The sequence below is a fragment of the Molothrus aeneus genome, chromosome 22 (genome assembly GCF_037042795.1).
Source record: "Molothrus aeneus isolate 106 chromosome 22, BPBGC_Maene_1.0, whole genome shotgun sequence".
Lineage (NCBI taxonomy): Eukaryota > Metazoa > Chordata > Aves > Passeriformes > Icteridae > Molothrus > Molothrus aeneus.
Genome location: NC_089667.1, coordinates 280,967 through 295,521, shown reverse-complemented (window position 1 = coordinate 295,521; position 14,555 = coordinate 280,967). Strand labels below are relative to the sequence as shown.

General features: G+C 46.1%; 1 protein-coding gene across 5 annotated transcripts in view; it reads left to right on the top strand.

The window, feature by feature from the left end:
* Positions 1-13,820, top strand: part of ST14 (ST14 transmembrane serine protease matriptase) — a 33,648-nt gene extending 19,828 nt beyond the window's left edge. For 3 of the 5 annotated variants that reach the window (XM_066564490.1, XM_066564489.1, XM_066564493.1), the window contains exons 18-19: positions 74-210; positions 741-1,986. In XM_066564490.1, coding sequence (XP_066420587.1) covers positions 74-210; positions 741-902 — 299 coding nt within the window. In that variant the 3' untranslated portion in view covers positions 903-1,986. Of the gene's footprint in view, positions 1-73; positions 211-740; positions 1,987-12,674; positions 13,089-13,466 lie in introns of those variants that run through there. The other 2 variants (XM_066564492.1, XM_066564491.1) reach the window with 2 other exon arrangements.
* The last annotated feature ends 735 nt before the right edge of the window (positions 13,821-14,555 follow it).

The window sequence follows — 14,555 nt, the reverse complement described above, 5'->3', positions numbered from 1 at the left end:
GTTTCTTGAGGGAAAAATGGGGAGCTGTTTAAAAATGGGTATTTTTACTTAGGATGCTCTTCCATCTTGGCAGGCACAGGAGCCTCCATCCTGCAGAAGGCAGAGATCCGGCTCATCAACCAGACTGTGTGTAACCAGCTCCTGACAGACCAGCTGACACCACGCATGATGTGCGTAGGGATCCTGACTGGTGGTGTGGATGCCTGCCAGGTAAGGCAGCACCTGGATTTAGTGCTGGTTATTGGTTATTAGGCAGGGAGACAGTCCTTTGCTCAGCCCTGCTCATCTGCTTCCACTTATATTTACATTTTTAACATAAAACAAATCTGTGGGAATTCTCCTGGATTCAGAAAATGAACAGATTACAATGGGCCCCAGCAGCAAGTTATGTCGATGCATGACTTACAACTCAAAAACTACAGCCCAAAACCACAGGATTTAGACTTCATCTCACCAGATACAATATATAGCCATACTCCAACTTCTGGCTTTTATTCAGAGTCTTAGTTAGCAAGCCAGGCTGCTTGACTGGTATTTTATAGCTCTTTGTTCTGGCACTGTGGCTCTTACTGCCATGCTTAAATATTTGTTTAAGGGAATGGCCAAAAAGTTGTAATGACAGCTGACTTAGACAGGGATTTACTGATCATTTCTTGCTTAGTTTTTGTGAGTGACTTTACCACTGTGCACGAGAGTGATCTATGGGGTTGGTGCTTATGCTCCTGTGTGGTTCTGTGCAGGGAGACTCTGGGGGGCCCCTGGTCAGTGTGGAGCCCAGTAGTCGGATGTTCCTGGCTGGTGTGGTGAGCTGGGGCGATGGCTGTGCCCAGAGGAACAAACCTGGGGTGTACAGCCGGCTCACGAGCCTGCGAGACTGGATCCAGGAGCACACAGGCCTCTAGGGATGGATCCATGCCTGGACACCTCTTGGACAGCGCTGGCTGAAGACACTTGGCAGTGCCAGCCATGCACAGCCTCTACTGTGAACTTCAACCCTCCCTCTACCTCGCTGTGAGCGCCTGGGACTCCATGTGCAACCAGAGCTGATGGTTGGGTTTAGCCCTTAGTCTGAGAAATCTGTGTTTGGAGAAGTTTCCCTTGAGGGGGTAAGCTAGTGCAGCTCCCATGAACAATCTGAATGAGCCATCAGTCAAGATTGCATATAGTAATAAATTTAAAAAAAAAATCTAATTAAAAAAAAGACAAACAGTTTGTGTTTAGAGGCAAACTTTATTGGACAAGTTCAAAAACAAGGTTTCAGCATATATTCTAAGTCGTGCATTTGTTTTCAAACAGCCGTCCATATCCTTTCTCTGGTGTTCAGCCATAATGGAGGTCTTACCATAGTTTTGGGGAGATTCCCTTTGGAATCCCTCCGTTGTCCTACACCATGGTCTCCTCCTTCTGTCCTCTGTCCAGCTCTGCTTCTGGCTTGGCCAAGTCCAGGACTGGGGGCCTGAAAGACAGATGTTGGGCTGAAACACCACTGCTCACCCTGAGAGAAGACACAGGCAGAGCTCAAAGCCATCACTCACCCCAAAGAAATCCATGGGCAGGGCTCAAACACTATCACTTGCTATGAGAGAAGCCACAAGCAGAGCTGCTGGCACATGTGGAGACCCAGAGCGATTGGCATCACTGCATTGTGCCTTAACATCATACTGAGCTGAGCTGATACAGCTTCTGCTGAGCCCCAGGTGCCTGGAATCACTGTGAAGAGCACAAGGGCTGCACTGAATTCTTCTTGGAGTGCTCCCTACAAGGACAACACCAGTCAGCTGTGCACACCAGCCTTACACCTATCTTACTTTTGTAAAGAAAAATGTGACTCGTGAATGTGCTGATTTTCTTCCTTTTTCCTCTGTAGTCTGTTCCTGCCCCAGCAAAGCACACTCCAGCTGAGTTAGTCCCTTCCTTACCTGTAAATACATTATTTTGTAAAACTCTCAGAACTGAGATGCTGCAATAAACTGGGATATTTTCTAATACTGTGGCCGTGTGGTTCTTCCTGAGTTTCTGTGCAAGTGTTCCTGAAACAGAAACCTACAGCACAGACCCCCAGCGCTAAGGGGGAAGCTGAGCCTCTCCCAGTAAAACACTTCACTACTGTTCTGCACAGCAGCGCCACTGTGTGGAGAGAGATGCCGAGTCTGGGGAGAAATCTTAAGAAACAGCTGTGAGGGCTCATAGGCGGATGGTTTGTGCCTCAGCCCTCCCTGCAGAGTTAAGGAACATTCTGAGATCTGTGCTTACACAATGCTACAGCAACACAAAAGGAAGCATTTATTGTGGTCATTCTCTTGCCCAGGGAGCATCAGCAGCACTTTTGCAGCACTGAGCAAATAAAAGTACAAATGTTTGCATTCCAGTGTCCCACAGTTTGCAGTTAAGCTCCCCAGACACATGGCCCACTAAAAGCTTCCCTAAACAGGAGTTGTTATGGATGATGGTCCCCCAGAAGATGCCTGGAATAACAGGATGCTAAAGGATGAAACAGTTAATGAGAAGAGCCCAGCAGCTGGGCCCCAGCACCTGCACCCACAGGAACTGCAGTGGGCTGTTCCATCCCTTGAACACCAGATCCAGTGTCTACTCTCTCTCCCTTGTGCCCACATGCAGTCTGGGGCTCCTGCCACGACCAGCAGGATCATGGCCAAGCAAGAAGAGAGCAGAAGATGATTTTCCAAGTCAAAGTTGGAACCTTGTGCAACCAAATCCACCGAGAAGTGTGTTCAGACAGGTTTTGTTTTACTGAGCACAGTGACACCTACCACAGCACCTTTCTTCCCATAAAAGCCCTATTCCACAGTCACTTCCCTATGTGCAAGTAAGAAGAGAGAAACAGCCCATGAACTGGCCACCAAAGGTCCACCTTGCCAGCATGCCACCAGGACCATGTAAAACCTCAGTTCCTGCTCCTTCATAATGATTACAAATTAATAAATAAAAATGCAAGAAATATTGACAAATCCCAGGTCCCTGAGCTCCAACCCCACTAGATGTCCCTCTTGGCTAAAGCACAAGGACTCCTGAAACAGCACTGCCAGGAAGGAGGTATGGGAAGTGGGAAGGGACAGGCTGCAAATCCCAGATCCCTCTGCTGAAGTCCAGAGGAAATGGAGCCAACGGGAGAAAGCAAGAATGAGAGGGAAGGGAAACAAGTGTAGGCAAGATGGAGAGCTTACCCAGGCAGCTCAGAGCAACTGGCCTTGCCTGCGAGGTGCCCAAGAGGGGTTCTGTGGGGGAAGAGCAGTTTTGAATCACCCTGAAAAGTTCTATCCCTTAGGAAAAGGTTCATGAGTTTGCTGAGAGCCACCAGTCCACTTGAGTTTTATTCCCTCATCAGTCTATCAGCAACTCCCTGGATTTCCCCCCTGTGCCTCAACATTCAGGCATCAGAGAAAACTTCTTGTTTCATGTGAAAAAAAACCCCTTAGACTCCAAAAACTGCATTTCATGTTGATGCAGCACATTTCTGACAGTTCAGGATTCTGGAAACACAAACCAGCCCCAATTTGTGCTCAGTTCTGGTCAGGGCAAAATACCACTGAACTGGGAATGGGAAACTCAAGAGTCCCATCAAATGATGGCAATGCCAGAGGTTTGTGTAGTCCAGCAACAGCTCAGGCTTATCCCCCTGCACAAAATACAAGGGGTTGACATTTTCATCTCATTGTACCCATCTCCTTAGAAACTGTGAGAAAAGTAAAGAGATCAGGGAGCCAAATAAATTCATCAGGGGAAACCTCAGCCTGGGAACATAAAGAACAAGGTCAGGGAAGAGAGAGCCCAGAGTGTTATGTGCACTGGAATACTTGGGTGAAAGGAAAGGCTGCATTCCTTGAAAAGGAACGCAGGCAAGGCTGCCCGGAGTTCAGCTCCTGAGTGGGAACAGCTGACTTATAGGAGGCAAGCCATGAGAAAAGCATGTCTCCAGGAGGAATTACAGATGATGAATCAAAGGAAAACATTTCACATGATTGCTTGGAGAGCCCTTCACAACCCCTAGCTGGGGCAGCCCAGATGCTTCCATGGGTGTGGGCAGTGACAAGTCCAGGCTGGGGGGTTGCCCCTGCACCCTGAGCTGCACAAAACGTCCTGCTTCACCCTTCTCTTTTGGATGCCACAGGCTACTCCTGGCAGCTCCACACCCACAGCGATCTTGGGTGCTTAGAAGGTCCTCTTGGCATCAAAGAGGATTGGCTCTCTTCCTGCTTAATTCCCATTTCCCTGCCTCCTGGCATTCTTGGCTGACCCCAAGCATCAATTCTCACTGTGAGTCCCTAGTTCCTCCATTCTCTTGCGGCCCTTACACCAGCAGATCTCCTTAGTGCTCCCAAGACCAGCACTCGCTACCATCCTGGATTGTGTTATCGTCACATCCATCAGCAGGTCTTCCTCACTCATGCAGCTGAGCACAGCAAGGTTTAGGGGAGCTTTCACTTCCTTATCCAGCACAGGCCTCCAGCCAGTCCAGTGGGGATGGGGAGCCTCCATGTTGCCTGAGAAATGCTAAAGAGGGGGGAAAAAAACCTCTACAGGCATTTTGGGACCTGTATTATCTGGGAGACCAGAGCCTTTTACACAGACACCTGTGCCTGCTCACGAGTACAGCAGCAGGTCACACCAGTAACAGCAGCCTGTCCCCTCTACTCATGAGTTCTGAAGAAATCAAGTACATAAAACCCAAACCAGCTGTACAGTATCCAACATCCCTCACAAACCAGCTGGCTCAGGTTCTCACCTCCTTCCTCCAAACGGTTTTAGGGCTTGCAAGCAAGAAAGCAACACATTACCTTTGGACTTTAAATCACCACAGGTGTTATTGCCCACAGTCCCACTCATGCCAGCAGAAGAATCACTTCACATGCTACTATCTGCTGCTGATTTGTTTTCCATGCATATTCCCCAGCTTGCTGATGGGGAGATGAGCAGGGAAAAAAAAAGGAAATGTTAAACCCAGAACAGCAGCCAGAACTGTAAGTGGACTGTCTCCATGCCATCCTTCAACAGCAATCACTAGGCAGACTCTGCCTCTCAGTTACTCAGATTCTTACCAGGGCTGAAGGCTCACTAATTGCTAAATGACTCAGCCCCGCTTCATTTTTCTGCCCAGTGACTCCAGTCTGCTTCTAAACTGGGGCTACACAGCCTGCAAGGGCAGGTCCCCCTAGGCCCAGATCCTGGAGTCACAGGGCAAACCTGCTGCCACCTCCCAAGTGCTACAGCATCACCCCAATAGTCAGTGGGAAACACATTTTCTCCCCTCCAGCCCTTGGGAAACATCAGCTAGCCACTATTTACAGCCATGGCAGCTGCCAGAGTTCCTGTAAAGCACCTGATCCAATACATGCCAGCAATTATCTGGTGCAGTTGACAGATAACTTGGCAGAAACCCAAGCCAGAGGGAGCAGAGGGGAGAGTCTACCCAGGTTTGGGAGCACAGACAAAATTGCAGCAAGAGAACTCCAGGGGAGCAAGTTTGCAGCAGCTTCCACTCAATGTGGAGCAGACAAACAGACCATTTCCATGATGAAGCTGAGTTTGCACCTAATACAGCACTTTCCCTCACAGGGCTCACAGCAAGGGATAGGTGTGACTGTAGCAACTCCTATAAATCAGCAGCACACTGTTACCCACAGGGTGTTGTGTTGTGAGGTTCCCAGGATGAGGTGAGAGATGAGAATTTGACTCCCAAGTTCTCAGAAGGCTGATTTATTATGATATTATACTAAAAGAAAATGATATACTAAAACTCTATTAAAGAAAGAGAAAGGGTACAGACAAAAGGCTGGAAAAAGAATGAATAATAAAACCCTGTGACTGACCAGAGTCCTGACACAGCTGGACTGGGATTGGTCATTAATTAAAAACAATTCACATGGAACCAATCAAAGATGCACCTGTTGGTAAGCAACCTCCAGACCACATTCCAAGCAATCAGATAATTATTGTTTACATTTCTTTTCTGAGGCTTCTCAGGAGAAAAATCCTGGTGAAGGGATTTTTCAGAAAATATCATGGTGACAACAGGGAACATTAAATGCTTGGGCTGAGACAGCTCTTACTATCACTCCAGCTGTCAGATGGCTCAGCTGTGCCAGAAGAGCAATTCTGGCTTTCTTCCAGGTGATGGGAGTCCCTCACTGTACATCAGTGACCCCACAATCAGGAATGTTCAGTAAATTCCTGTTTTCAAGCACACTTGTGTTCAAGTACACAAACCCTGTTAGGTTTTACCTGGTCTTAGGTCCAGGTAAAACCTAACAGGGGGTTCTTCTACATAAACAGCATAAAGAGTTTTCCTCTGACATTGCCCCAAAATACAACCACATTAGCAAGAAAATGCCAACTGCTCAAGAGAAGCCCACAGAAACATCTCTGGGGCACTGCTAAATTCTTTGCTCTGTGAGCATTTTAGTGCTACAAAGTGCTTCAGGGCTGGCAAGTACCTCCTCTGGAATTAATTCTTCCTGAATACCTCACCTCAGCAGAGATCTCCAGTGATCCCCCTGGCAGAACAGCTGGCTACAGACACGGCACACAGGGATAGGAACAAGCAGGAGAGGCTTTGTGACATGAGGAATGGACTGGCAGCATATCTTCAGCAGGAAATACAAGGAGCAGGCAGCACTGCTCCTTGGAGCAGCAGCCACCCAATCTAGAGCTCGTTAGCACAGATAAAGCCTTTCACACCTGCTGCATTTACATCAAGAAGGATGACAGCTTCTTTAGGAACACACAGAGCTTCCAAAGAGCAAAGAGAAATTGTTGCCTTGGAGACTATAGTGGGCGCAATGGTGCCAGATGTCTGGTCTCACACCACAGCAGACACTTGCCAGAAGGGTGATCTCAGCTGCGTGTGCTGCATTATTAAACATTCTTGGAAGACAGAGGGAAGCTGTGCAGGGATGGCGTGAGTCAGGCTGCAGAGGCTGGTTCTCTGTTACCCTTTGTTGCACTCTTGGGCTTTTCTCTCCCCCTGCCACAGCCAGTCAGAGCACTGAAAACTTCTCCCCAAGGAAGCAGCAGTTCCTCCTTGTGCACACAGCAGTTGGCAGGACAGGTGTGTGGTGTGAGGTTGTGAGGAAGCATCAAGTAACCTCCCTCCACTCCCCCGGCAGAGGTGCAAGGGCAACACCCTTCCCTGTGCCTGCTCAGTCCTTGTTCTCTACCCAAGTTTGAAGAGCCCACTGCTCATTTCATATAGTCCATGAACCAGCTTACCAAGCAATTAAAAAAAAACACCAGAGCTTCCCATCCCACGATGTATCACTGTTGGGGGTTGAGTTTTTTGGGTTTTTTTTTCCTTTTCTTTCCTTGTTACTTGTGGTATTTTTTTTCCCTCTGAGTTGCTAAGTGCTGATGGCTGGGTGCTGAGAGGGAGGGCGAACTCCTCTGGTTTTTTGGGAGTTTCTCTCGGGGGAGGACAGAGATACCATGAGAATGGGAGGCAGGTAAAAACGACGGGGTTGGGGGGGCAGCCTCGCTCTCCCTTGCTCTTTGGCATCGGAGGAGGACAGCCAGGCTGTCACATACTGTGAGGAGATTTCATCAGCACTGCTGGAGCTCAGCCCTGAGGGACTGATCACCATCTGCTCATGTGCCCTGGGAATCCTGAACTTTGCCCTCCCTGCCCTGCTCAGAGCCAGGCCCCCGCTGCCCCACCCCTGCTGTTTTGTTCGGTAGTGCTCTGGCTTTCTCCACGCTGTAACCCGCAGCCGGCTGCTTTGCTGGCATGTCCCCACAGTTCCAGCTACCGTGAAACTTCTGATACACCTTGCCCACGAGCCCGGGATTTTTGCTTATTCCTGCCAGCTGTGATGGTAACTGCACCAAAGGGGGAAGTGCCTGCAGCAAGAAGACTGTTACCGGGTCCCTGGTTCTGTTTGTTGTTAATGCCATAGTTGTTGTTGTTTCGTTTGCCTTGTTATACATACTAGTAAAGAACTGTAATTCCTATTCCATATCTTTGCCTGAGAGCCCCTTAATTTCAAACTTACAGTAATTTGGAGGGACGGGGTTTACATTCTCCATTCCAAGGGAGGCTTCTACCTTCCTTAGCAGACACCTGTCTTTCAAATTGAGACAATTACCCTACCACAGACTTCTTAACCTCTACCACCTTTCCATCCTGTCCTAAATATTTCCAGAATTCGCAGTGGTGTACATTGGATTTGCTTCTAGTTTTGTCCCCTGCATGGACACACTTTGGAATTTAATTCTCCCTTCTTGTCTTGAGTCATTAAAGCCAAAGATCATGGACAAAGATTATCTAACTAGTCTAAGTTAGAAAGTTTATTAACACCGGTGGGTGGCAGGGGAGTCATTCCAAAAGGCGTGACCACACTGTACAAGGTTCTTTGTCCTCTATTTATTTCCCAAGATCTTACATACAATACATATGCTTAACCCCAGCACCTCCCATCCTCTGTGTTAAAATGAGGTTATTAGTCCTTCAGGCATGTGCAATTCTTCTCTTGAATTGGGTCAGTGGTCTTGAATTGGGTTAGTGGTCCCAGGGATGAAGTCAACAACATCTTCGTCAGATCTCTGTGACCCTCTGGCATGATCCAAGGTCCCCTGCTGAAATTGAGGTTTTGGGGGTTCACTTAAGTTAGCAATATGAATTAAGCATTTAAATTTTAGCTTGTAGAATTGTGTATTGAATTTTAACCTTTTACTTAAGAAACCTCTGCCATGGTACAAAGGGCATAGGAAAATGCAAATTTCTGAAGCTTCCTGTGATAAAGAACAATACCGGGAGAAGACCAAGGAATGCAAGAATGCAGATAAAGGGGCTCCTCTGGCTCCAAGCTGATCAAAATCGACAGACATACTCAGATAAGCACCAAGGGACCAAAGCATATGCACAAAGGAGAAGAGTTCAAAAGGTCAGTCATGAGGAAGACCACAGCCTTCAGCCTCAGAGACCACTGAAAGACCCCTGTGCGACCACCACAGCACACAATGCATGTTCAGAAGGGCATGGATCTAATTACCATGCGAGGCGAGGACAGGAGGGGCCAGGGGTTGAATATGCATGGAAAGGTTGTGTGATGTAATGTATATGGAACACCTTTGTGAATAAAGATGTGGCTCAGACCAGGACTCAGGGCACAAGTTTTCCTGAGAGCTATCTCGCTTGTGCTGGGTGCTGACATACATACCCACTTCATAACTACATCAAATTGTGGGGTCCATTTATTCTGCATATCACTTCACTGCTTCATGATTGATTGACATCAAGCCCAGGTGCTAACTATTGTTCTCCTGGTTTCAATATGTTCTTATAACAGTTCGCTTACTCCACTTCCTTCTACAAACAAGTTCATAATAGCAAACAATATAACAATCAGCTCTAGCTTAAGCATCTAATAATCATTAACCTATCGTCTACCTATCTACCTTACATCCTGATCAGTATGAATTGCTTCTAATCCTCAGCTGAAATCTTAACTTTTTGAAATCATCCTTCAGTGCGGGATACATTTGAGAGTATCCAGGGTCTGATCCCACTCATCTTTCATGGAAAATGGCTTTATCCTGTCATGACTGATCTATTTTGCAGATGATATTTTAATAATTACTTCAGCATTACAGTCAAGCTACTGGTTATGCAGCATTGGCAGCACAGACAGGATAACAGAGAAAGCAATCCTTGGGAAAATCTTCAGCTTTTTAAGAAAAATCAAGCTTCTTGACTCAGTTCTAGGCACAAGCAAAACCTAAAATAAAACCAGCAAATGCCACATCTAGTTGCCCATGTAGTTCAGCATTTCAGCTGAAAAGGTCATCACTGAAGGAATGTTTATATTCTACAGGTTAAAACCTTCCCCTGTCCTTTAAGTCCTAGGACCTCAGTGCTCACACTTGTCAGCCTTCAAGTGACTATGACATTCTCCTTTCAAGCCTTTTTTATTCAGAACATGAACCAAAGTAACCCAGAAAGGGTTAACCAGTACTCAAGTACTTCATTTGATTAGCATTAACCCCCTGCAGCTTTTTGCTGACCATTCTTCCAGGTCTGTCTCTGTCTCTCTGGGAACCCCTCAGGAACCCCGGCCAGTCCTGACTTGGCAGACAGTGGGGAGACAGTCTCCCATGCCCCGAGGGTACTGAGGGCACCTAGACTGGTCGCCTTTGCAGCAGAAGAGACACCAGAGACGTCGGTAGAGGATAAAGGGCCGTCTCTTAGCAGGGATTAATCCAAGGTTTTATTCAGGGGCTCTGGGGAGCTCCTGCACCTTAGGGGGCCTCCTGCTGGAGCAGAACACATCAGGCAGAGGCTTAGGAAAGCATCTCATGGTGAGCAGTCTGACAGTCTCCCAAGAGAAACAATGAAAACCCTGTGCTTGAGTCACTGAATACTGGAGCCAGTATAGGAAAATTTAGTGAAGGGAGCAAGCTTTCCCCCAAAGGAGGGAAATGGAGAATTGGAAAGAGCTGAGGTCATCCCATCTCCAAATTTTGTTGTTCCAGAAGTTTGCAGAGCTGATTGCTTACACAGCACAGAACAGGTAAGACAGACAACTAACAGTTGCTATCAAACATGCCAGAGTGAGTCAACCCCACCAACACAGCTCATATAACAGCCTTTGGGCCCTGGGCTGAGGTGAGGTGAGAAGCAGCTTCCAACAAGAAAAGCATTATGAGTATCTTCAGGAAAACTCACAGCCCATGGAGCAGCCAGGACAGCACAGGACCACAAGGTTGCAACAGCCACCTTGGTGGCCTTTAGCCTTGGCTTGTTAAATCTCCAAACTCAAATACTTCAGACAGAAGTTATATGACAAGAAATTTACACTTCACATAATGAAAGTGTGATGTTTATGTGTTCTCAGGCAAGCTCTTCCAGTTATTTACTTAGTCTGAAACCTCAAAACCTCCTAATAGTATAGGAAACTGCCCCAGTACCTCTGTACTGGTGGTCTGGTTGTTGTTCGGGAGCCACTTTCTTTAGAAACACCCTTACCTGAGCTGGGATGAGGAAGAAAAGTTACAAAAACTCATTCCTTGAGTAATGTCAGCCTTGGTGCTTTCTCTAGGAGACAACTGCTGCTAATGCCTGTAAAAAGTCAGACAGATCATTAGTTTCCTCACAAATCCCAGTACACACAAGATAACTTGAACACACGGTTCATCCATTAGAGACCCACCCTGGCTGCTGCATTCTCCAGCATGCTGGAAGATAAACACAAAGCAAAACCAACCTTCTGAGCCCTTCTGGATGTCTGGAAGGCAGCAACTGTCCATGCACGGACACCTAGCCTGAATAGAGGCTTGGTAGATAAGACAGGAGGTCTGTTACTCTTGTCAGAAGAGAAGAGAGCCCACTTGCCTGTTAAAACAAGCTATTGGCATAATGAAGAATTCTCATTTCAAGAAAATTTACATCCTTTCTGGGGGTTTAAGATGTGGTTTAGGGGTGTGTATTCTATTTCCCATCTATTAGAGGTGGGGCAGTTATCTTCTTTTAATTGGGCAGTTTACCTCTTCCACAACCAATTCTCCCTCTGGGGAGATATCTTCTTTTAATGGGCCATTGAGTCTCACTGCATGACTGATAAAATTATAGCATCATATTGTGAAATGCTTCGCCCAGGGGGAGGAGCCAAGTATTCCTACCTGGATACACTCTGAGATTTGGAACACCAGAAGCAGCCTTTTCCCACTGGATTCCCAGAGGAAGACCAGGCCCATCTACACCACCACTGGATCTCCAGAGGAAAACTACACCCTTTTACAGGATCAATGCTTCAACAGAACCACATCTGTCACTCCAGAAGGACTGCAGCCACCATTTAATGAGACTGCTACCAACACCCTGACTCACAGGGTGTCAGGTCATATTCTGACTCTGTCGGTCTTTTGTATTACTGCATTTTTAAAATATTTTTATTTTCTTCCCTAATAAGTAACTGTTATTCCTACTCCCATACCTTTGCCTGAAAGCCCCTTAATTTCAAAATTATAATAATTTGTAGGGAGGGAGTTTACATTTCCCATTTCAGGGGATGCTTCTGCCTTCCCTAACAGACACCTGTCTTTTCAAACCAAGACACTGCCTTAGTAAATAAACAGGCTTAGGGCTGTTTGAACAGTCAAATATGACAGCTCTGTGTGGGAATCCATAAAATCAGAGGGTTTTGGGAAAGCTTCAAAAGGCTGGCCCTAGAGACAGCAGAACTGTGATTAGAGCTAAGCACTAGCCATAAAATAAGTCAGCAGAAAAATTATCTAAGAAGTAGAAAAGTAAGGACAACTAGAACAATGGTCTGTGTATTAATGCTTGGCTAGAATAACTCCCTAAGCTGCAGAAAAGTTTATCTAGCAAGATATTAGTAAGTTTTAAGCTTAATAATGGAGCTCTGTGCATTGTGTTTTAAGGCTTACAAGCAGGTATTGTATTCAAAATAAGGAAGCATTGTTTAAACTGAAGGTACGTGTGCTTATAGTGACTGGATGCAACTACTGTCAATGTGCTTTTGCTTTGTGTGATTGGTCAAAAAACTTATAAAGTAAGGTGTAACATTAAGTTCTTGGTCTGCTGCCTGGGATGTGAGCTGATGGCATCTTCCCATCGTTGTAACCATGTAATGAGACTGATGCTGGAAAATAAAACAGCTCAAGGCGCATTCCTAGCAGTCCCGTCCCGTTTGTTATTTGTACAGAGACCCCAGACCCCCCTGGGCAAGCACATCCGATCCCATAGAGGAGTGGGAACAGATAGGAGAAGACATCAAATACATTTCAAAAAACTTTCCATCAGTAATGGAGAAGTTATTCTACGGGAAGAGATCGGATGGAGTTGAGCTGCAGGCTATCGCATGACCAGAACGACCTTTTCTCACCTGCTTAGTGGGGGTACCTTTGAATGGCACACAAAGTATACACAAAGAAACACAAAATGTTGTCAAAATGCAACACTCTTCCCAGAACAATTGTAATACCACAACCCGCTGTATGGTACCATGGGATCTTTGAAATGATAATTTACCTGTTGCTTCATTTGAACCCCAAGACAGAGATTTTAGGGACATTATCAGCAGAAGGATGCGTCTTTTTTAATTATACACTGGGACATGATATGTGGGGCTGAATTGGAACAGGAAAGCAAAATGTTACCCCTGATAGTTTCTGAATTAAATAGATTGGCTTGCTTTGTAGTAAAAAGAGTAAATAACATTTCCGTAATTTTGAGTGCTTTAGCTATAGTTGTAGATAGTGTGCGGCATGCTACCTTGCAAAATCCTGCTGCCATTGATTTTCTTTTGTTAGCTCATGGACATCTTTGTGAAGAGTTTGATGGCATGTGTTGTATGGAGGATTTTCTGGGATAGATCACTGGCTGGAAGGGTTAGGTTTATCAAGCTGGGAGAAGAGCCTCATTCAAACTGGGCTTATTATTTTTTGTATTATAATTATTTCACTCATTGTACCATGTTTTTTATCCTATCTCCAAGGGGCCCTGCAGAGGAGGATAAAGGTTGCCTTTGTAGTTGAAAAACAAAAGGGTGCATCTGTGACAGCTAACAGCTGACCTGAAGGCATCACAGACACAAGTAACTTTGACTTAATCAGCCTGTACCCATGAGGAAAGGAAGTAAACATCTTTAAGGAAGAAAGCTTTGAGAAGCGGAAAGGCTTAACTGCAAGGAACAGATGCTGGCCAATTTTTGGCAAGCATGTACACAGGCAGCTATTGGACAGTGAACTGGGTGGCAACAAGTTACTAGCCAATTGGGATCAAACATGTGACTTTTGAAAACCACATAAATATGAGCTGTGAACAATAAAGATTGCTATTGCCGCTTGAACCCTTGAGTGTTATGTCTGTCTTTACTGCGACATTCTTCCACTCTAAAAAATTACACCTCATTCCAATCCCCCAAACAAAGCTCTCATTCACCCTTCTACCCACGTATCCATGCCAGAAATCCAGGACTTTGATATGAAAGGGTTATCACATCACCTTTCACCTCTCAATCCAACTTTCTGCAGATGAGTTCACTCCAATTTCACACCAATCTCACCCCAACTGTTAAAGTAAAAACTAATCGAGCCAGCTCTGGACCCAGAAGGACAGGAGAACAAACAGCAAATCCACTGCGGGTAAAGCTGCAATGGAACCAGAGAGTCTAAAATGAGGGGCACTAAATGGCTTATTTTTATGCATTTTCAGAACAATGTTTCCAGTATTGCAACATGGTTATTTGTGCCTAGATTTGTCAACCAGCACAGCAAGACCTTGCTACTAAGAGTCATAACAACAAGTATAGCTACAAGTGCCCAAGGGGTGAGTGGGCAAGAAGGGAAAGAGAGTGATGTCCTAACTGCCAGTGAGATGACACCCTTTGATATTAAACAGATAGCAAAGCTGCTTTGTACCCCAGTTCATGTATGATGTTCGAGTCCACCTGGTGGCAATATGCAGATGATCAAGGGCTACGCAACCTAGAAGTACTGCGGCAAGATCCATGCTTTGGGGCTGGGGTTTTTCATCTTATGGGACTGCATCCCACTGACAACCCACAGTTGCAGGCACGTTTGCA